Here is a 24,095-nt window from a genome sequence, read left to right as displayed (position 1 = left end):
ACTAGACTACCTGCTGGTTACTAGTCCAACGCTCTAACCACTAGGCTACCTGCTGGTTACTAGTCCAACGCTCTAACCACTAGGCTACCTGCTGGTTACTAGTCCAACGCTCTAACCACTAGGCTACCTGCTGGTTACTAGTCCAACGCTCTAACCACTAGGCTACCTGCTGGTTACTAGTCCAATGCTCTAACCACTAGGCTACCTGCTGGTTACTAGTCCAACGCTCTAACCACTAGGCTACCTGCTGGTTACTAGTCCTGCGCTCTAACCACTAGGCTACCTGCTGGTTACTAGTCCAACGCTCTAACCACTAGGCTACCTGCTGGTTACTAGTCCAACGCTCTAACCACTAGGCTACCTGCTGGTTACTAGTCCAACGCTCTAACCACTAGGCTACCTGCTGGTTACTAGTCCAACGCTCTAACCACTAGGCTACCTGCTGGTTACTGGCCCAACGCTCTAACCACTAGGCTACCTGCTGGTTACTGGCCCAACGCTCTAACCACTAGGCTACCTGCTGGTTACTAGTCCAACGCTCTAACCACTAGGCTACCTGCTGGTTACTAGTCCAACGCTCTAACCACTAGACTACCTGCTGGTTACTAGTCCAACGCTCTAACCACTAGGCTACCTGCTGGTTACTAGTCCAACGCTCTAACCACTAGACTACCTGCTGGTTACTAGTCAAACGCTCTAACCACTAGACTACCTGCTGGTTACTAGTCCAACGCTCTAACCACTAGGCTACCTGCTGGTTACTAGTCCAACGCTCTAACCACTAGGCTACCTGCTGGTTACCAGTCCAACGCTCTAACCACTAGGCTACCTGCTGGTTACTAGTACAATGCTCTAACCACTAAGCTACCTGCTGGTTACTAGTCCAACGCTCTAACCACTAGGCTACCTGCTGGTTACTAGTCCAACGCTCTAACCACTAGGCTACCTGCTGGTTACTAGTCCAACGCTCTAACCACTAGGCTACCTGCTGGTTACTAGTCCAACGCTCTAACCACTAGGCTACCTGCTGGTTACTAGTCCAACGCTCTAACCACTAGGCCACCTGCCGACCACTTTACATTAACATATAGAGTATTTTATACCTTAACATTTATACAGGCTTATAAGTAGTTTATAGTAATTCATTTTCAGATATTACTGATTTATAAATCTGTAATAGACAGCTTAAAGCCATTAGTTATTGTAAGCCAAAAGGTATATATATACCTCAAGGGGTGAAAGTAAGGCGGCGCGGTCCGGTACAGCGTCCCGGCAAAATTAATAGTAGTGGGTAAGCCATACCGATATGCTCACGTTCTATCACAATTACAACATGCCAAAAAAAACTATAGGTTATTACACTATTAACAGTACTGCATGTCAGACACATGGACAACTAGCTAATTGACTGGAAACTGGGTGGAATACGCTTCAAATTGCTTTGTGCTTTGAGGACAACACTTGCATTTTGTCAAGGTGGAGATGAGTGGCCGAGACCCGAGGTGCAAGTGGACAACAGCGGATGCATCAATTCATGCTACAGGTGTAGGCCTAATGACAAATGGCAGAATATCATCACAATGTCTCTTTCCATTCATCAAATTGCGAATGCACTGTTGGGATTTGGATGCTGAAATTATTTTGTGAGCAGAAGAATGAGCAGCGGGTAGCCTTACAGGAGCGCTTTAGTCAAACAATCACTTAACAATCAGATAAAAACATCATGACTGGTTGTGTTTCTGCCACATTAAAAGGCATAGACAGCAGCTCCATAAGGCCAGGGGACGCTTTCCCTAAAGTAAATGGAATTAAATTGCCAAAAGTATATAGCCTAATTAGCTTACTCCTGTCTATGAGGAAATAAAACATTCAAAACGGGCTATGACCTCAGATGATTTGGCCACAGAGGACCATTACCTTCTTAAAAAAAAAAAAAAAAAAAAAAGGTGGATTGTTTTAAAATCGCATAGCCTAGTAAGAAGGGCCCGCAATTTGGGCAGAGCGCGCTGCAAATACCAAATAGATGATTGTTGAGTTGCGACTGCCAGTGAAAAGCAGACAGATGAAGCCAGGCATATCGCAATATTTAAAAATACAATCACGAAAAAACAGTTTGGAAAGCAAATGGCTATTGCTGTAAAGAGATGACAATGAAAAGACTCCAATCTGTCTTTTAGTTATCAAAATGCGTAACTTAATTGAGCGAACAGTAGCCTATATTATTGGTGCCAGCGGAGAACATGGGCCATATCCCCAGTGGGTGCGCATATTCACTGTCTTCATCATTGGATCAGTGCCACTTCTGTTTGTTTTTGGACAGTCATTTCCTCCTCCAGATTAGATGGACGTCATATTATATGTGTGTCTCCTCTTTCCGTAGGCCGATTATATGGATTAGACAACATCGTTTTTATTGATCTGTTTGTTTGTCAGTGTCAGGCTACGCTGTCATTTTTGGAGTATAAAAAAAATGTGCGCGCGCACTTCGCTGTCCTGTACCGGTAAGAAATGACATCTACTTTCTTTCACCACTGCATTCATGTATAATATAAACTGGGTGGTTAAAACCCTGAATGCTGATTGGCTGACAGCCGTGGTATATCAGACCGTATACCACCAGTATGACAAAACATTTATTTTTACTTTATTTTTAACGACCTCCACTCGTCACGGTCAAACGACCTCCACTCGTCACGGTCAAACGACCTCCACTCGTCACGGTCAAACGACCTCCACTCGTCACGGTCAAACGACCTCCACTCGTCACGGTCAAACGACCTCCACTCGTCACGGTCAAACGACCTCCACTCGTCACGGTCAAACGACCTCCACTCGTCACGGTCAAACGACCTCCACTCGTCACTGTCAAACGACCTCCACTCGTCACTGTCAAACGACCTCCACTCGTCACGGTCAAACGACCTCCACGCGTCACGGTCAAACGACCTCCACGCGTCACGGTCAAACGACCTCCACGCGTCACGGTCAAACGACCTCCACGCGTCACGGTCAAACGACCTCCACGCATCACGGTCAAACGACCTCCACGCATCACGGTCAAACGACCTCCACTCATCACGGTCAAACGACCTCCACTCATCACGGTCAAACGACCTCCACTCATCACGGTCAAACGACCTCCACTCATCACGGTCAAACGACCTCCACTCATCACGGTCAAACGACCTCCACTCATCACGGTCAAACGACCTCCACTCATCACGGTCAAACGACCTCCACTCATCACGGTCAAACGACCTCCACTCATCACGGTCAAACGACCTCCACTCATCACGGTCAAACGACCTCCACTCATCACGGTCAAACGACCTCCACTCATCACGGTCAAACGACCTCCACTCATCACGGTCAAACGACCTCCACTCATCACTGTCAAACGACCTCCACTCATCACTGTCAAACGACCTCCACTCATCACTGTCAAACGACCTCCACTCATCACTGTCAAACGACCTCCACTCATCACTGTCAAACGACCTCCACTCATCACTGTCAAACGACCTCCACTCATCACTGTCAAACGACCTCCACTCATCACTGTCAAACGACCTCCACTCATCACTGTCAAACGACCTACACTCATCACTGTCAAACGACCTCCACTCATCACTGTCAAACGACCTCCACTCATCACTGTCAAACGACCTCTGAAACACTTCAGCGAGAAGGCCTTTCTAATCGACCTGGCCCGGGTATCCTGGAAGGATATTGACCTTATCCCGTCAGTAGAGGATGCCTGGTTATTTTGTTTAAATGCCTTCCTCACCATCTTAAATAAGCATGCCCCATTCAAGAAATTTAGAACCAGGAACAGATATAGCCCTTGGTTCACTCCAGACCTGTCTGCCCTTAACCAACACAAAACATCCTGTGGCGTTCTGCATTAGCATCGAACAGCCCCCGTGATATGCAACTTTTCAGGGAAGTTAGAAACCAATATTCACAGGCAGTTAGAAAAGCCAAGGTTAGCTTTTTCAAGCAGAAATTTGCTTCCTGCAGCACAAACTCAAAAAAGTTCTGGGACACTGTAAAGTCCATGGAGAATAAGAGCAACTCCTCCCAGCTGCCCACTGCGCTGAGGACAGGAAACTCTGTCACCACCGATAAATCCATTATAATTGAGAATTTCAATAAGCATTTTTCTGCGGCTGGCCATGCTTTCCACCTGGCTACCCCTACCCCGGTCAATAGCACTGCACCCCCCACAGCAACTCGCCCAAGCCTTCCCCATTTCTCCTTCTCCCAAATCCAGTCAGCTGATGTTCTGAAAGAGCTGCAAAATCTGGACCCCTACAAATCAGCCGGGCTAGACAATCTGGACCGTTTCTTTCTAAAACTATCTGCCGAAATTGTTGCAACCCCTATTACTAGCCTTTTTAACCTCTCTTTCGTGTCGTCTGAGATTCCCAAAGATTGGAAAGCAGCTGCGGTCATCCCCCTCTTCAAAGGGGGGGGACACTCTTGACCCAAACTGCTACAGACCTATATCTATCCTTCCCTGCCTTTCTAAGGTCTTCGAAAGCCAAGTCAACAAACAGATTACCGACCATTTCGAATCCCACTGCACCTTCTCCGCTATGCAATCTGGTTTCAGAGCTGGTCATGGGTACACCTCAGCCACGCTCAAGGTCCTAAACGATATCTTAACCGCCATCGATAAGAAACAATACTGTGCAGCCGTATTCATTGACCTGGCCAAGGCTTTCGACTCTGTCAATCACCACATCCTCATCGGCAGACTCGACAGCCTTGGTTTCTCAAATGATTGCCTCGCCTGGTACACCAACTACTTCTCTGATAGAGTTCAGTGTGTCAAATCAGAGGGTCTGTTGTCCGGGCCTCTGGCAGTCTCTATGGGGGTGCCACAGGGTTCAATTCTTGGGACGACTCTCTTCTCTGTATACATCAATGATGTCGCTCTTGCTGCTGGTGAGTCTCTGATCCACCTCTACGCAGACGACACCATTCTGTATACTTCTGGCCCTTCTTTGGACACTGTGTTAACAAGCCTCCAGACGAGCTTCAATGCCATACAACTCTCCTTCCATGGCCTCCAACTGCTCTTAAATACAAGTACAATTAAATGCATGCTATTCAACCGATCGCTGCCTGCACCTGCCCGCCCGTCCAGCATCATCACTCTGGACGGTTCTGACTTAGAATATGTGGACAACTACAAATACCTAGGTGTCTGGTTAGACTGTAAACTCTCCTTCCAGACTCACATCAAACATCTCCAATCCAAAGTTAAATCTAGAATTGGCTTCCTATTTCGCAAACAAAGCATCCTTCACTCATGCTGCCAACTAACCATCCTACCGATCCTCGACTTCGGCGATGTCATTTACAAAATAGCCTCCAATACCCTATTCAATACATTGGATGCAGTCTATCACAGTGCCATCCGTTTTGTCACCAAAGCCCCATATACTACCCACAACTGCGACCTGTACGCGCTCGTTGGCTGGCCCTCACTTCATACTCGTCGCCAAACCCACTGGCTCCAGGTCATCGACAAGATCCTGCTTGGTAAAGTCACCCCTTATCTCAGCTCGCTGGTCACCATAGCAGCACCCACCTGTAGCACGCGCTCCAGCAGGTATATCTCTCTGGTCACCCCCAAAGCCAATTCCTACTTTGGCCGCCTCTCCTTCCAGTTCTCTGCTGCCAATGACTGGAACGAACTACAAAAATCTCTAAAACTGGAAACACTTATCTCCCTCACTAGCTTTAAGCACCAGCTGTCAGAGCAGCTCACAGATTACTGCACCTGTACATAGTCCATCTATACTTTAGCCCAAACATCTACCTCTTCCCCTACTGTATTTATTTTGCTCCTTTGCACCCCATTATTTATATTTCTACTTTGCACATTCTTCCACTGCAAATCTACCATTCCAGTGTTTTACTTGCTATATTGTATTTACTTCGCCACCATGGCCTTTTTTGCCTTCACCTCCCTTATCTCACCTCATTTGCTCACATTGTATATAGACTTTTTTTTCTCCTGTATTATTAACTGTATGTTTGTTGTACTCCATGTGTAACTCTGTGTTGTTGTATGTGTCGAACTGCTTTGCTTTATCTTGGCCAGGTCGCAATTGTAAATGAGAACTTGTTCTCAACTTGCCTACCTGGTTAAATAAAGGTGAAATAAAAATAAATAAAAAAGTTAGTCAGATATAACCTATATAAATATACACAAAAGTATGCGGACACCCCTTTAAATGAGTGGATTCGGGTTTCCATGGCTGAGCAGCCGCACACAAACCTAAAATCACGACGTGCAATGCCAAGCGTCGGCTGGAGTGGTGTAAAGCTTGCCGCCATTGGAGTCTGGAGCAGTGGAAACGCGTTCTCTGGAGTGATGAATCACGCTTTACCATCTGGCAGTCCGACAGACGAATCTGGGTTTGGCAGATGCCAGGAGAACTCTACCTGCCACAATGCACAGTGCCAACTGTAAAGTTTGGTGGAGGAGGAATAATGGTCCGAGGCTGTTTTTCATGGTTCAGGTCCCTTAGTTCCAGTGAAGGGAAATCTTAACACTACAGCATACAATTACATTATAGAGGATTCTGTGCTTCCAACTTTGTGGTACCAGTTTGGGGAAGGCCCTTTCCTGTTTCAAAATTACAATGCCACCGTTCACGAAGCGAGGTCCATACAGAAATAGTTGGTCGAGATCTTTGCTGATGAACTTGACTGGCCTGCACAGAGTCCTGACCTCAACCCAATCGAACACCTTTGGGATGAATTAGAACACCGACTGCAAGCCAGGCCTTATCGCCCAACATCAGTACCTGACTTCACGAATGCTCTTGTGTCTGAATGGAAGCAAGTTCCCCGCAGCAATGTTCCAACATCTAGTGGAAAGCCTTCCCAGAAGAGTGGAGGCTGTTATAGCAGCAATGTTCCAACATCTAGTGGAAAGCCTTCCCAGAAAAGTGGAGGCTGTTATAGCAGCAATGTTCCAACATCTAGTGGAAAGCCTTCCCAGAAGAGTGGAGGCTGTTATAGCAGCAATGTTCCAACATCTAGTGGAAAGCCTTCCCAGAAGAGTGGAGGCTGTTATAGCAGCAATGTTCCAACATCTAGTGGAAAGCCTTCCCAGAAGAGTGGAGGCTGTTATAGCAGCAATGTTCCAACATCTAGTGGAAAGCCTTCCCAGAAGAGTGGAGGCTGTTATAGCAGCAATGTTCCAACATCTAGTAGAATGACTTCCCAGAAGAGTGGAGGCTGTTATAGCAGCAATGTTCCAACATCTAGTGGAAAGCCTTCCCAGAAGAGTGGAGTCTGTTATAGCAGCAAAGAAGGGACCAACTCCATATTAATGCGTATGATTTTGGAATGAGATGTCCACATACTTTTGATCACTTAGTGTAACAACTATTGATTCATTTATTATAAGCCAGACCACGCTACTGCTGGCGTCAGCACTGACCTTTAGTCTTGAAGGAGAAGTTGCAGTGGGTGCAGTGATAGGGCCGTACGTCAGAGTGGGTGCGGATGTGTTTACGGAGCATGCTGGGCTTCTTGCAGCGGATCCCACAGTCCTCACAGATGTATTTACCACGACCCCGCCCACGCACGTACACATACTCTTCGTTAGATTTCAATCTGCACGGTTGACAGAAGAGGTGAGAAATAATCAAGTGTATTAACCAAACAATTCAAAATCCTTAAATTATTTAATCAAATAAATGTGAAATATTTTGAATACGGCTGAGATACATACCCTCCATCAAATATTTTGACTCTCCGTGGCTCTAGTTTGGATGAGGAAGAATCCTTGTCTGATTCACTGCTCACCTGAGTCTCAGGTTTCACTTTGCTGTTATTCTCAGCTGTTAGAGACTTCTGATGCTTTAGGACCTAGGGAGTAAGTTGATTTGAGAAAATAGCTAAGCACAAGAAAATATCATGTGATAACAAGGCTCCTTCACAAATTTCCATCATAAAATTATGGCTCAAATTGATTGGATTAAGGATTAGAACATTTAACACTGATAATACAAATACAAAATAAATGTGCAAAATGGTTGTAACCTTAGGCATGACGTCTTTCAGCTTGCTTGAATAGGCCAAGATGTCTGATTTCATACTTGTCGTTATGGCCTCTGTGTAGTGTATTTTCTTTGAGTTCTGCTTGGAGTTGAAGAGAGACATCACCACCTTGGTGGGCAGGCCCAGTGGGTGGGGGTTGTTGGGGCTCACTGCCCAGGTGGAGTAGGCCGAGATCTTCTGGTCCATCTGGGGAACATGCAGAGGCTTCCTCTTCATCAGGTAACACCAGGTGAAGGTGGTGGTCGTTTTCAGGCTGGGGAAAGACAGGCGGTGGCTGTCTCGTGTGTTGACCACAGATACAGATGAGGCCAGTTTCACCTGTCCGTGGAAAGTAGAGGGTCTAATGGGACACTTGGCAGGGGGACATTTCTGTTCCTCGCCCTTGTCTTGAGGCTTCAGGCAGGCGTTCGCTGGCACGGCGGAGACGTGACTTCCTGGAGAGGTGGTTAATGCAAAGCTTGGCTGTAATTGAGCAACTACAGTAGATGGTTCATCCTGTTCAGTGCTTTCAGGTGTCATAGTCTTGAGGTTATTAGGAGTCTGGGCGTTCTTTTCATCCTCTGGTTTCTCGTGTTGAAGTGGAGGAGCCACAGTTTCAATGGGACTGTCTGATGATTCAGTGGCGCACACCTGCCGGACTAGCATTAGTTTCCGTTGCCTAGTCACCTCTGCCATGTTGGAGTTCAGGTAGTTGACGGACCTGCCGTCAGTGAGGCATGCAGCACCATGTTCATCCTTTGCTCGCTTCTGATGTTTTTCCATGGCGATGTCCAAGCTATTGGCAGGGGAGAGCATTCTCTTGCTTGAGGCAATGGGCTCCTGTTGTGGACAGAGGGTCACAGCTGCCATTTTCTGGGTGCAGTGTAAGGAGCCCAGGGAGGGAGCTATTTGAGTTTCACCAAAATGGTTCTGGGTATTGGAAAGTAAACTGTGTTTTACTTGAAGGCCAGCAGATGCTGGAGGCCTGTCCTTGTTCATATCTGGTACAGTCTTTGTGTCTGTATTTACAACATGAAGGTTGTAGAGGCTGCCTTTACTGGCCACAGAGGGGGAAGGGTGCATCAGCTCATGGGTTATCAGGATCTGTGGCAATTGCGGAGCACCTGGCTGGTTTTGAGAAGGTCGGTTGTTTTGTAGGCCTATAGGCAATATTATCGACTGTGTCTTATTCCCTACAATCTGATGACACGGTTGTGCCACATAGACATTGTGGAGAACATCTGAAGACTTTGACACACTTTGCATCCGGTTGGCAATGGGTATTGTTAAGACAGGCAAGGTTGTCTGAGTACCCTGTGTGGAAGAGTATGTTATGCTTGATCTCAGAGCAGGACACAGCAGTTGGTACTTGGGCACAAAGCTTTTCTTGTCTTGAGAGTCAGCAGACTTGTTCTGAGCATCTTCTTGGCTGATCACGACATTAACTGCAGATTGCTGTAGATTTTGGCATGTCTGAACCCTTGATGTTAGGTGCCAAGGGTGTGGAAGACCATGAACTTGAGGCAGTTGACTTTGGCTGCCCAGGTTAATGCTTTGCACCATTTTTTCATTGTGTTGCTGGAGAGTTTCTCCAGAATGCAAAATAAAAGGTTGGGCAATGGGAGGATTGTTGGTAATCTGTTGCATCTGTTGAGGCCTCTGCTGAGATATAGAGATTACAGTGGGGAGCCTCTGGACAGCGATGGCATGATTGCCGACATGTTGCTGACTCTCCGGCCCAATCTTTAAAGACATCTGGCGAACCAGTGGCCCCCTTCGCCTTTCAATGAGAGGTACATGCGGAGACGAGGAGGTTTGAGGACTCTTTTGCAGTTCCATTGGTGACATTGACCTGTTGGGTGGCAGAGACCTGCTGGGAGACCCACTGCCACAGTCGAAGGACTTGCTGCGATAGTCGCAAGAGATCTCCACTGAGGGTTGAGTGCAACTGATCTGTTCTGAGGCAGCACGTCTCATCATGCCAGGGACCCCTAGGGTGTTGAAGGCTATTGGTAGCCCTTGAAGATCACAGATTTTGTTGACACATTCTCCTCTGGAGGGGCTCTCTGACCTTAATGGCTCGTCCCAGTCGAAGGAGGCTGATACGCTGGAACATCTTGAGAGGCTACTGTCCCTGCTGAGGCTTCGAGACAGTGAGGACTCGAAGCTGGATTCTCCAGAGGAGTGCTCCATCTGAGCCAGACGGATTCTCTTCTTCTTGGGTGGAAGCTTCTCTGTGGGTAGCTTGGACAGGCTCTCGCTCCTCTGGGGCCAGTTGAATGTATCTGCAGCCTTTTCCCCTTGCTCTGTGCTATGACCGTTATGCTCCCGATCAGGTTCCTCTGTGACCAGGATTTCAGGAATGTTGTTTTGGCGAACCAGGCGAGACTGCTGTACAGCAGCACAGCTCTCAGCCACTGCTGCTAATGTGCGGTCAACACGGTTTTCCATCCCTCCCTGGTTGGCACATTTAGGTATGGACATCTTTTCATGGTAGCTCTCTAATGAAAGATTGGCTGTAGCATCTGCCTTAGTTTTTCCTGTTCTATGGCCATCTTTGTCCAGGAAATCAACAGGAGAGGCTCTGTCAATGGATTCAGAGATCTCAAATGAATTGGGCCTGCTTAGAGAGTTGGTATGTCTGATAACTGATGTACCGCTGCCTTGCCTCTGTAGGTCGCCTCTTTCTTTACCAGACGTGTTAACCTGGGTTTCTCTGATCGGTGACAGTCTTGATTCTGTAACTCCTGCTACTAGCTGAATTTGAGGTATTTGAGGTGGGTTGCTTTTAGGCAGTAGATCAACCATGATAGAGTGCTGAGAAAATGTCTGACCTGAACTGGCTGTTGATAGTTGGCAAGAATCAAAACTAACAGAGCATGGGGGATTGGTGTCAGTTGGTGATTGGTCATCATCGTCACCAACACTCTTAATTTTCCTTCTTTTTCTAATTGATTGCTGTTGGTCCATTATGCCTGAAATACCTGTTGTTCTGGGAACTAATGGCTGCTGCATGCCACGCTGAAAAACATCCAGCTCAGTCTCTCTGACAGACATCAGCTTGTTTTTCGGACCATGAAGTTCTGAACAATAGAATTTCTTGTGATTTTCAAAGTTTTCTAGTTTTCGGTATCGATTACGACAGGTCTCACACTCATACATTGTGCCTTTGCTCTGCTGAGGCTTTCGGTTTGGGTCTTGTGCATGCTCAAAAGACCTGCTCCTTTGCATTGTCACAGTGGAAACGCTAGAACCATGGTAACCTTCATCCATGGAACGGACTGAGGAAAGGACCTCACTTGTGGAGAAATGTTCCACTGCTACTTGACGTACAAGGGTACGAGAATGTATTGCTGGATTTGGGGTACAGGGAGCAGATGAAAACACATCATCGTTTAAGGAACTCATTTTTTCATCAAAAGACTGGCAGATCCGTAGTATGTGGGGTTGTTGGGTAACGTTTGGTGGGAGACCCGAGTGCCCTGGAGTTGTGGGCATAGAATTACTTCTTGTTATTGGTAAACAGTCCATCGGTGGATACTGATTAGGTACAGACAATAGCAATACTGGCTTAGAGTTTTCTGTGGGGGTGAATGGGGACTTGGGTATGTCTGAGCTGGAACTTGACCTTCTCGCCATTGGTTTAAGGTCAAACTGAAAAGAGTCTTTAAATATATACGATTTGGGGGAGTCTATGCTACCTCTCCTGGAAAGAGAAGTCCTTCTTGGTTTGACACTGTCCAGCTGTTTGTCGTCAACCACTGCCTCATTGTCCGATATTAACTTTGAGATTCGTTCCTCGAGAGAGAGTGCTTTTGTTACTAATGGTGGACGCATTTGTCCTTGCACAACATGTGGCTTCTCCACGGAAGCCACATTCATAACAGTGGCAACCACTGCAGGGAGATTAGGAAGTGCATTTTTGGTGACATCCATGTCTGTTGGTGGGGTGAGCTTTACAAAGGGACTCGGGGGACTCATGGCCTGGTCTGCGCTTTCAGAACGTGAGAAATACCCAGAGTCTGTGCTGCCTAAACTGCGGGGACTAAGCAGACACTTGCCCTGCTGCTGCTGAGAAACATCTGTGGCCTGCTGCCTTTGAAGCTGACCATGTCCGCCTCCTGGTGGGGACCTACACTGTTGATCCTCATCCTCACTTCCTGCATCCTGCAGGGGGATTGTGCAATCCACCTCTTTCAAGGACGACAGGACGGTGATGCTGGATCTTAGATGTGCCGTTTGGAAGTCCCTTTGCCTTTGGGCAGTAGCCTGCTCAGGGGTAGAGTCTGCGACTCTTGGACTGTCCGCCCGCTGAGGCGAGACATTAACAGGATAGACGACTACTTTCGGGAGGCCAGCTGTCCCTTTGGACTCGTAGCTCCTTTGACTCGTCGTTGGTTTAAGCGTTTCGAAAACAGCCGATAGGTCCCCTGCATCCCCATGGTTGCCTTGTGTTGTGCCTGCACTCTGCAAACTGCTCTCAGAGAATGCTGCAACACTGCTTTGTGACGAGTCAGGGTCCAGGTCTGCTGTGCTACTTTCCTCGTCACTGTCCCCGCTTTCCTCTACATCTGAATGTGTTCCGGGTGCTTTGTCAGACTCCACAGAGAGGGACCCACTTCCAGAGTCGGAACGTGCCACAAGCCCCAGTTTTATTGCGTGAGCATGGGATTTCTTATGCTTGTACAGATTGCTCTTGGTCTTGAATGAGAAGCCACATGTAACACATGGGTAGGGACGTTCTCCTGTGTGGGACCTGATGTGCTTGAGGAGCACACTAGGCTTTGCACATGCCCGACTGCAGTATTCACACACATACTTCCCCTGCTTCTTAGGCTTCTGGTGCTTTGGGGAGATGCTACACATCTGTTCAAGACCAAAGTTCACAACTGTGGCCATATGGACTGGGTTGTAACCAGGTGTAACAGGGACTTGAATGGTACTGGGGACACTGGCAGATAGGGACTGGCATGTGTGCACCACCGGCGGCTGGCTCTTGGGTAAGGAATTGGAGCCAGATGGAACAGGTGCATGAGTTTGGGCAGCGGAGGGCCCAGTACTGAAGCTCATTTGTAGAACAGGCTTTTCCCGGTTGCTGAAATACTGTGTAGCATGCTGTGAATTCTGCAAGGGAGTAGCCTGGGTAGAGGCCTGCACGGTGGTGTAGCTCTCTTGTTTATTTACAAAGTAAGTTTGCATATGGCCAGGCTGAGTTTGGAGTCCAAAATGTACAGCTGGCATAGCATTCAATTCACTAATAAACTGGGCAGAAAGAGTTTGACTTGGTTTTCCAACAGATGTGACTGGAAAATGTGTGTTTCTTTCTGCCAAGGAGCTGAAGTCCGGTTCCATAGCCTTGAGCAAGACCTCAAGTGGAGCACTGGTGTGGTAAGTAGATTGACCTTCACATCCAGTTGCGCCGCTCTTACGGTCCTTGAGCTGCTCAGATTCCCCAACACCAGAGGCAGACCCCTCTTTACCACTGACCGGATCAAGAGACTGTGGCTTTGAGGAAGACACTTCCCTCTGCTTCAGCCTATCACTGTCAATGGATGGTGTCACTCCCTCCGAGGATTCAGCAACAGGCTGAAGGTACTCCGTATCTCTGTTCCGGCTCGGTGAGCTGGCAGGGTTCCGAGAGGGGATGTCGGGATTGGAGCAGGAGTTCGCAGCCTCCTTGGACGAGGTACGTTGGAGTGTTGCCACAAAGGTCTTGGACTGCAAGGGCTTCTTCACAGGAGATTTGGGTATTTTCTTCAGCTGGTTCTCTGTCACAACCTTTTTCCTCTTCAGTCCCTTTATGTTATCTGCACTTGTTCGACCACACTCATTGATCCCTGTGAAGCAAACAAAAAGATAAATTAACATTCATGTTGAAATAATATTAAAACCTTACGATAAAGTTGATAGTTTCTGCAAAAATAAAAAATATTCCCATATGCTATGAGGATCTTCACTGAGAATAGACATGATTCACTGCATTGAGATTCACCAACCAGATATAAATCTGGTTTTGGTCTGTGTTAGAAGAAATCACCCTGCCAAATGTGCTACCAAGCATCCGTTTCTTGATCAATTGGAAGTGAAAGTTAGTTACGTCCTCAATGTATGGAATTCCTCTCACATTTTTCTGACAGTTTCATCCAAATAATGTTGTGTCGCAGGCATATTCCGAGTTTATTTTTTATCCTGCACAAACTATTCAGAACATGGTAATAAATTAGGGTATTTCACAAAATAAAACACAAATCATCATCACAGCAACGATTACATAACCAGTTGCATTAAGTATCCGACTTTCTACCAGAAAGATAAATGTCTGTACTCTACCTGTGCCATCCGTGTTTTTAAGGCTAGCAGCAAATCACTGTCTGTGTGTCTGTCGGTCATTCAGTAAAACCTTGTCCTCAACACCAACTCAACACCAACACCAACTCTAGCCAAGCTTTACCGCTCGCTGGCTTTTGTCTCTAACAACTCCACAGATGAGGCTTTGTGTTTTGGGCTCTGGCAGTTCTTCCTCAGCCGCTCTAACTGTGTGTCTGCAGGGCTCTGGCAGTTCTTCCTCAGCCGCTCTAGCTGTGTGTCTGCAGGGCTCTGGCAGTTCTTCCTCAGCCGCTCTAGCTGTGTGTCTGCAGGGCTCTGGCAGTTCTTCCTCAGCCGCTCTAGCTGTGTGTCTGCAGGGCTCTGGCAGTTCTTCCTCAGCCGCTCTAGCTGTGTGTCTGCAGGGCTCTGGCAGTTCTTCCTCAGCCGCTCTAGCTGTGTGTCTGCAGGGCTCTGGCAGTTCTTCCTCAGCCGCTCTAGCTGTGTGTCTGCAGGGCTCTGGCAGTTCTTCCTCAGCCGCTCTAGCTGTGTGTCTGCAGGACTCTGGCAGTTCTTCCTCAGCCGTGCTAGCTGTGTGTCTGCAGGGCTCTGGCAGTTCTTCCTCAGCTGCTCTAACTGTGTGTCTGCAGGACTCTGGCAGTTCTTCCTCAGCCGTGCTAGCTGTGTGTCTGCAGGGCTCTGGAAGTTCTCCTCAGCCATGCTAGCTGTGTGTCTGCAGGGCTCTGGCAGTTCTTCCTCAGCCGCTCTAGCTGTGTGTCTGCAGGGCTCTGGCAGTTCTTCCTCAGCCGCTCTAGCTGTGTGTCTGCAGGGCTCTGTAAGTTCTCCTCAGCCGCGCTAGCTGTGTGTCTGCAGAGCTCTGGAAGTTCTCCTCAGCCGCGCTAGCTGTGTGTCTGCAGGGCTCTGGAAGTTCTCCTCAGCCGCTCTAGCTGTGTGTCTGCAGGGCTCTGGAAGTTCTCCTCAGCCATGCTAGCTGTGTGTCTGCAGGGCTCTGGCAGTTCTTCCTCAGCTGCTCTAACTGTGTGTCTGCAGGACTCTGGCAGTTCTTCCTCAGCCGTGCTAGCTGTGTGTCTGCAGGGCTCTGGAAGTTCTCCTCAGCCGCGCTAGCTGTGTGTCTGCAGGGCTCTGGAAGTTCTCCTCAGCCGCTCTAGCTGTGTGTCTGCAGGGCTCTGGAAGCTCTCCTCAGCCACTCTAGCGGTGTGTCTGCAGGGCTCTGGAAGTTCTCCTCAGCCGCTCTAGCTGTGTGTCTGCAGGGCTCTGGAAGCTCTCCTCAGCCACTCTAGCGGTGTGTCTGCAGGGCTCTGGAAGTTCTCCTCAGCCATGCTAGCTGTGTGTCTGCAGGGCTCTGGAAGTTCTCCTCAGCCACTCTAGCTGTGTGTCTCTAGCCACTGAGGCCCACGCATCAATACAGTATGTTTAAAACCCACCCTTTCCTCCCACCCTCTGCCTTTCTTTCTCGCTCTCTCTTCCCCTCTTCGTCTTTCCCACTCTATTTCAAAACAACCCTTCATATTTTTCCCTTTCATTATGATGCAGTGGATTAGTTGAGGATAGATGAATAAAAGCATATTGATCTCTAATATTTACCTTAATGCAATGGGAATGTAAATACATTACATATGCATACATGGCCATGAACTGTTATAATCTCCCCCCGGCACAGCCAGAAGAGGACTGGCCACCCCTCAGAGCCTGGTTCCTCTCTAGGTTTTTTCCTAGGTTCCTGCCTTTCTAGGGAGTTTTTCCTAGCCACTGTGCTTCTACATCGCTTGCTGTTTGGTGTTTTAGGCTGGGTTTCTGTACAGCACTTTGTGACATCAGCTGATGTAAGAAGGTCTTTATAAATACATTTGATTGACATTTGATTGATACATTAAATAGGTAGTGCATGTGTGTTGTTATAGTATGCAGATGTAGTCAGTAATGAAGTCAATCCCTCATTGCACTTAGAGAATCAATGTTACCAGCGCTAATTAGTAGCATGTCATACGAATACATATCATCCAATACAGTCAGGGAAACAACAGGTGTATTTCATTACTACGTTACCCCATAACTCAGTCAAATTGCTGTCAGTCTGTTACCCAACAAAATAATCTACTGTTCAAACCGGACACACCCATTGAGGGCTGTCCCAGAACCTCTAAACCTGGCCTTGTGGTCTAAGTGACAGACGGTTACCCCGTCATGATTTGATGGCTTTAAGAAAGGTATTTCCCCCATTACCCACAAATGACGTCAAGATTCCTATTAGTCCCTGACATCCTGATATATATTGGCCCTAAGTTACATTTTTTCTTATAAATTAATGAGCTTATAAATCACTTATCTGCACTTGTGATAAATGTGCTTTATTATCACCCATGTTTTAGCTGAAATGAATTATACTGGAATGTCACTGGGAATACAATAATAGTCATATATATTATTATATACATATCTCCTAATATATAATAACAGAATGGCTGGGAGTTAGAATGCAAGGGGGAAAATGACTGAAAGTGAAGAAAGTACAGTGGCCATTCAGAAAAAAAGGTGTGTCATAGCGTCCTAGTATAGCAACACGTATTGACAGAGTAAAGCTGCTTTTAACAGTGCCTTTCCGGGGGGGGGGTTAACCTGTGATTGACAGGCCAGGTGACATCATCAGCTGGTGTATTTGGAGAGGGGATTTAGGTATTCTATATATTGTTAGTTCCGAATCCTCTCTCTTCAACACATAACCCCAACCAACCTCATTCAAAAAGGGAGAAGACAGTCAGAGCAAGCTTATAGCTTAAACAGTCTATAAATAAAAGTTGGGCGTTTCTGAGATTCATGTGAGATGAGGTAAGGAGTGGTTCATCCTAGTTCTCAGGGTATTGTTGAATCAGGTAAGCTGAGGGCTGGGTTCAGAGCTAACCCTGTCCGCCATCACATCATGTCCTTTACAAGAAGTGTTACATCACAGAACACTTCATTAGCAGGTCAGAAAATAGCTCTCTCACAAGGGGCCATTTCCAGCACTGAAAAAGCATCGCCTTCTGATCTATGGTAAAACCTGGAAGACTAGGCTTTTCTACAAGTGTATCCTATACAGCACCCTATTCCCTGTATCGTGCACTACTTTCAATCAGATCCCTATAGGCCCTGGTCGAAAGTAGTGCACTAAAAAAGGGAATAGGGTGCCATGTGGCATACATCCTGTGTAAGGGGATCAGGGGGATTTAATGGGATAGAGGAAATACCGGAAACCCTCCAAGTCTAGTAATCTCCTTGGCATACTCACACTGAGCTTCCTAGCTAAGGAGCACAGCCTTACAGACTTCAAGGCATGCAGGAGAACATATTTAGACTATGGTAATGTCCCAAATAGCACACTATTCCCTAAATAGCGCACTACTTTTGACCAGAGTCCCATTGGTCCTGGTGGTCAAAAGTAGTACACTACATAGGGAATAGGGTGTCATTTGGGGACATTGGGGATGCACCCTATATCCACTAGTTCAAACAAACTGGACCATAGGACAATCTGACCAGTACATCTCTCTGTTTGTCTACCGTTTGCAAAATCCACCCAAGTAAAATGCCTTTGCATTAGTCCGCCTCATGACTACTGTGATTGACCAATTAAAATGTTTGTTGCATTCATAATACAGAAAACGCTGAATTGACTGACGTCGGGTATCTACAGTGCATTGGTAAAGTATTCAGACCCCATGACTTTTTTCACATTTTGTTACGTTACAGCTTTATTCCAAAATGGATTAAATAAATAAAAAATTCCTAATCAATCTACACAGAATATCCCATAATGACAAAGCGATAAGTTTTTTAGTAATTTTTGCAAATGTATAAAACTTAAATAACAGAAATACCTTATTTACATCATTATTCAGACCCTTTGCTATGAGACTCGAAATGGAGCTCAGGTGCATCCTGCTTCCATTGATCATCCTTGAGATGTTTCTACAACTTGATTGGAATCCACCTGTGGTAAATTTCATTGATTGAACATAATTTGGAAAGGCACACCTGTCTATATAAGGTCCCACAGTTGACAGTGCATGTCAAAGAAAAATCAAGCCATGAGGTCAAAGGAATTGTCCGTAGAGCTCTGAGACAGGATTGTGTTGAGACACAGATCTGTGGAAGGGTACTAAAACATTTCTGCAGCATTGAAGGTCCCCAAGAACACAGTGGCTTCCATCATTCTAAAATGGAAGAAGTTTGGAACCACCAAGAGCTGGCCACCCGGCCAAAAAGAGGGAGGTGACCAAGAACCTGATGGTAAATTTGACAGAGCTCCATAGTTCCTCTGTGGCGATAGGAGAATCTTCCAGAAGGGCAACCATCTCTGCAGCACTCCACCAATCAGACCTTTACAGTAGAGTGGCCAGACAGAAGCCATTCTTCAGTAAAAGGCACATGACAGCCCATTTGGAGTTTGCCAAAAGGCACCTAAAGGACACTCAAACCATGAGAAACAAGATTCTATGGCCTGAATGCCAAGCTTCACATCTGGAGGAAAACTGGCACCATCCCTACGGTGAAGCATGGTGGTGGCAGCATCATTGTGTGGGGATGTTTTTCAGCGGCAGCAACTGGCAGACTAGTCAGGCTCGAGGGAAAAGTGAATGGGGCAAAGTACAGAGAGATCCTTGATGAAAACCTGCTCCAGGGCTCTCAAGACCTCAGACTGGGGTGACGGTTCAACTTTCAACAGGACAACGACAGTAAGCACACAGCCAAGACAACACAGGAGTGACTTCAGGACAAGTCTCTGAATGTCCTTGAGTGGTCCAGCCAGAGCCCGGACTTGAACCCGATCTAACATCTCTGGATCGAAATAGCTGAGCAGCAACGCTCCCCATCCAACCTGACAGAGCTTGAGAGGATCTGCAGAGAAGAATGGGAGAAACTCCCCAAATACAGGTGTGCCAAGCTTGTAGCATCATACCCAAGAAGACTCAATGCTGTAATCGCCGCCAAAGGTACTTCAACAAAGTACTGAGTAAAAGGGTCTGAATACTTATATAAATGTGATATTTCCGTAAAAATAAAAATGTGTGGGCCTCCCGGGTGGCGCAGTGGTCTAGGGCACTGCATCGCAGTGCTAACTGCGCCACCAGAGTCTCTGGGTTCGCCCCCAGGCTCTGTCGCAGCCGGCCGCGACTGGGAGGTCCGTGGGGCGACGCACAATTGGGCTAGCGTCGTCCGGGTTAGGTTGGGTTTGGCCGGTAGGGATTTCCTTGTCGCATCGCGCTCCAGCGACTCCTGTGGCGGGCTGGGCGCAGTGCGCGCTAACCAAGGGGGCCAGGTGCACGGTGTTTCCTCCGACACATTGGTGCAGCTGGCTTCCGGGTTGGAGGCGCGATGTGTTAAAGAAGCAGTGCGGCTTGGTTGGGTTGTGCTTCGGAGGACGCATGTCTTTCGACCTTTGTCTCTCCCGAGCCCGTACAGGAGTTGTAGCGATGAGACAAGATAGTAATTACTAGCGATTGGATACCACGAAAATTGGGGAGAAAAGGGGATAAAAAAATAAAAATAAAAATAAAATAAAATGTGTAATACATTTTCAAACATGTCTGAAGACCTGTTTTCGCTTTGTCAATATGGGGTATTGTGTGTAGATTGATGAGGATACTTTTTGAAAATCCATTTTAGAATAAGGCTGTAACGTAACAAAATGTGGAAAAGGGTAAGGGGTCTGAATACTTTCTGAATGTACTGTATGTTCGGTACGTTGATGTGCTGCGTGTCATTATAGACTACTGTATATCACATGTATTTAGGCTACTGTATATCACCTGTATTTAGGCTACTGTGTAACACATGTATTTAGACTACTGTATATCACATGTATTTAGGCTACTGTATATCACCTGTATTTAGGCTACTGTATGTCACATGTATTTAGGCTACTGTATATCACATGTATTTAGGCTACTGTATATCACATGTTTTTAGGCTACTGTATATCACATGTATTTAGGCTACTGTATGTCACATGTATTTAGACTACTGTATATCACATGTATTTAGGCTACTGTATATCACATGTATTTAGGCTACTGTATATCACATGTATTTAGGCTACTGTATATCACATGTATTTAGGCTACTGTATATCACATGTATTTAGGCTACTGTATATCACATGTATTTAGGCTACTGTATGTCACATGTATTTAGGCTACTGTATGTCACATGTATTTAGGCTACTGTATGTCACATGTATTTAGGCTACTGTATATCACATGTATTTAGGCTACTGTATATCACATGTATTTAGGCTACTGTATGTCACATGTATTTAGGCTACTGTATGTCACATGTATTTAGACTACTGTATATCACATGTATTTAGGCTACTGTATATCACATGTATTTAGACTACTGTATATCACATGTATTTAGGCTACTGTATATCAAATGTATTTAGGCTACTGTATATCACATGTTTTTAGGCTGCTGTATATCACATGTTTTTAGGCTGGACTTAGGCTCCCTCAAGGTATAGTTAACATGAGAGGACAAAAGATCTTCTGACTAAAACCAAGCCTTTTACTTGGTTTAGACAACGTCTGAAATTCCACCCTATTCCCTATGTAGTGCACTCCTTTTTACCAGGGCCCACAGGGTCCATATTCCCTATGTAGTGCACTCCTTTTTAACCAGGACCAATAGGATAGTGACTGCTTGAGGAAACGCAGATGGAAAACATCCAGGCAGTTTCTCCATTATGTATGAAATGACTGGACTCCGCAGACACAAAGAACAAATACTTTGTCCCATTAAGAAGTAAAAAAAAAGACATTTCCGGTGTTTTCCCACAGGACACCGGCAATTGAAGTGGTACGTAAAAATGGCACAGTACGTTCTTTATAAAACACGGAGTTACTGTGAGTGGCATGTAAAACTGGCACAGTACGTTCTTCATAAAACACGGAGTTACTGTGAGTACAAGAGGAAAATAAATCCCTCTCACATACACTTAGTCTGTTCAAAGTGAAAGCATTCCATTAATAACCTTTAAACGCTACTCATTGATAAGCATATAAAAAATATACATATATATATATATATATATATATATATATGTATAACTTTTTCTCCACAATTTCTTCATATCCAATTGGTAGTTACAGTCTTGTCCCATCGCTGCAACTCCCGTACGGACTCAGGAGAGGCGAAGGTCGAGAGCCATGTGTCCTCTGAAACACGACCCTGCCAAAACGCACTGCTTCATGACACACTGCTCACTTAACCCGGAAGCCAGCCGCACCAATGTGTCGGAGGAAACACCATGCAACTGGCGACCGTGTCAGCGTGCACTGCGCCCAGCCCGCCACAGGAGTTGCTAGAGCGTGATGGGACAAGGACATCCCGGCCGGCCAAACCCTCCCTTAACCCGGAAGACCCTCACGGGTCAAACCCGGGTCTGTAGTGACGCCTCAAGCACTGCGATGCAGTGTCTAAGACCGCTGAGCCATGGGAGGCCCATTGATAAGGAATATTACCTTTCTGTGCACTGGCTTTGGGATCTTTCAGTTCTTTCTGTGCTTCTTCGATTTTATCTGCAACACAAAAAAAAAGAGAACCGTTGGTTTCCAGCACAGAGAAACAAATCATAGTAACACAAGGCAAATGACCCAGAGGCGGTGTAGAAAGTAACTATTGATACTGAGGATGCTTCCCACACTGGTGTTGTTTGTGTTCTACTGAAGAACCAGACATTGTTCCATGGCAAATGGAGGACAATGGAGAAATCCATCATTATGAGGCACAGCACTTAGGGCTAAGACACATCCCAAACACCACCCTATTCCCTACATAGTGCATCACTTCTGACCTATAGGACCTGGTCAAAAATAGTGCACTACAGAGGGAATAGGGTGGTATTTGCTACACATACAGTGTTGAGAAAAAAATCAATTCCACAGCATATGAATGATAAATGGTAGAGGACAAACAAATTAATGCGGTGTGCTAATTTAACTCTAATTATCGTTAAGATGGGCTTCGAAGGCGATCTACAGGTAACTTCCCCCCCCACCTCCCCCAATTATTTTTTAACACCAACATAAACAGTCTTAATAGGGCGTTGGGCCAGTACGGGTCGCCAGAACAGCTTCAACGAGCCTTGGCATAGATTCTACAAGTGTCTGGAACTCTGTTGGAGGGATGTGACACCATTCTTCCACGAGACATTCCATCATTTGGTGTTTTGTTGATGGAAAACGCTGTCTCGGGCGCCGCTCCCAGAACCTCCCACGTGTTCAGTTGGGTTGAGATCTAGTGGCTGTGACATACACACAAGTGATAAGCAGCAGATCTTGATGAGATGTCATTTTAAGTAATTGGAGCACCCTATCGTGGTGCAGAAAAGACAGCGTCAGGATCGCACAATGATTTTCAAGAAGTTGAACCAAACTTGTGGTGCTGGAGGATGGCTGAAGTTCAGGCACAAACAACAGTAGTTAGCAGTGGGCCTTTTGCCTAATGACTTACGACTACGTGATACAGCTATTAGTAGGCTATAGTCTAATAGACCTACGAATACGTGATACAGCTATTAGTAGGCTATAGTCTAATAGACCTACGAATACATTGTATAGCTATTTGTAGGGTATAGCCAAATGGCCATTTGATTAATTGTTCAGCAGTCTTATGGCTTGAGGGTAGAAGCTGTTAAGGAACCCTTTGGACCTAGACTTGGCGCTCCGGTACCACTTGCCGTGAGGTAGCAGAGAGAACAGTCTATGACTTGGGTGGCTGGAGTCTTTGACCATTTTTTGGGTACTTCCTCTGACACGCCTAGAATATAGGTCCTGGATGACAGGACACTTGGGCCCGGTGATGTACTGGGCCGTACGCACTGCCCTCTGTGGTGCCTTGCGGTCAGATGCCGAGTAGTTGCCATACCAGGCGGTGATGCAACCAGTGATTTCAGAAGCAAAGTGGGCGGACAAAAAAAAAACACAGGCTACATTGTCCCACCCCCTAATCTGACGGTGGGGGGGTAGATGTCTAGTCTCCCTTATGGCTCTGATCAGGTGCTAGCGCATGCACACACACACACACACACACACACACACACACACACACACACACACACACACACACACACACACACACACACACACACACACACACACACACACACACACACCAGAACAGCGACACACACACACACACGTTTAAAAAAAAAAACAGCCAAACCAGCCCTGAAGGATGGACCTGGGATGGTAACTACTAGCCATAGAGAGCAGAAAGAAAATGTTGTGTTGTTAAAGTGTTGTTAAAGTGTTGTTACTGTGAAGAAGCCGGGGAGGTCAGTACATTATGTCATGCTCTGAGTATTACTCCAGTCACACCCGTCTGTGTCCCTCTCTCTCTGCCTCCCTCTCTCTGCCTCCCTCTCTCTGCCTCGCTCTCTCTGCCTCGCTCTCTCTGCCTCGCTCTCTCTGCCTCGCTCTCTCTGCCTCGCTCTCTCTGCCTCGCTCTCTCTGCCTCCCTCTCTCTGCCTCCCTCTCTCTGCCTCCCTCTCTCTGCCTCCCTCTCTCTGCCTCCCTCTCTCTGCCTCCCTCTCTCTGCCTCCCTCTCTCTGCCTCCCTCTCTCTGCCTCCCTCTCTCTGCCTCCCTCTCTCTGCCTCCCTCTCTCTGCCTCCCTCTCTCTGCCTCCCTCTCTCTGCCTCCCTCTCTCTGCCTCCCTCTGCCTCCCT

General features: G+C 46.7%; 1 protein-coding gene across 5 annotated transcripts in view; it reads right to left on the bottom strand.

Moving 5' to 3' along the window:
• LOC129820258 (zinc finger protein 40-like) overlaps positions 1-24,095 on the bottom strand; it is a 133,767-nt gene that overhangs the window by 11,627 nt on the left and 98,045 nt on the right. For all 5 annotated transcript variants that reach the window (XM_055877302.1, XM_055877297.1, XM_055877299.1 and 2 more), the window contains exons 3-6: positions 21,891-21,947; positions 8,071-13,904; positions 7,760-7,896; positions 7,466-7,641 (exon numbers count right to left, since the gene is read on the bottom strand). In XM_055877302.1, coding sequence (XP_055733277.1) covers positions 7,466-7,641; positions 7,760-7,896; positions 8,071-13,904; positions 21,891-21,947 — 6,204 coding nt within the window. The remainder of the gene's footprint in view (positions 1-7,465; positions 7,642-7,759; positions 7,897-8,070; positions 13,905-21,890; positions 21,948-24,095) is intronic.

This window comes from Salvelinus fontinalis, chromosome 22 (genome assembly GCF_029448725.1).
Source record: "Salvelinus fontinalis isolate EN_2023a chromosome 22, ASM2944872v1, whole genome shotgun sequence".
In the NCBI taxonomy this organism is placed as follows: domain Eukaryota; kingdom Metazoa; phylum Chordata; class Actinopteri; order Salmoniformes; family Salmonidae; genus Salvelinus; species Salvelinus fontinalis.
Note: the sequence above shows the minus strand (reverse complement) of the source record. Positions and strands in the feature narration are given on the sequence as shown.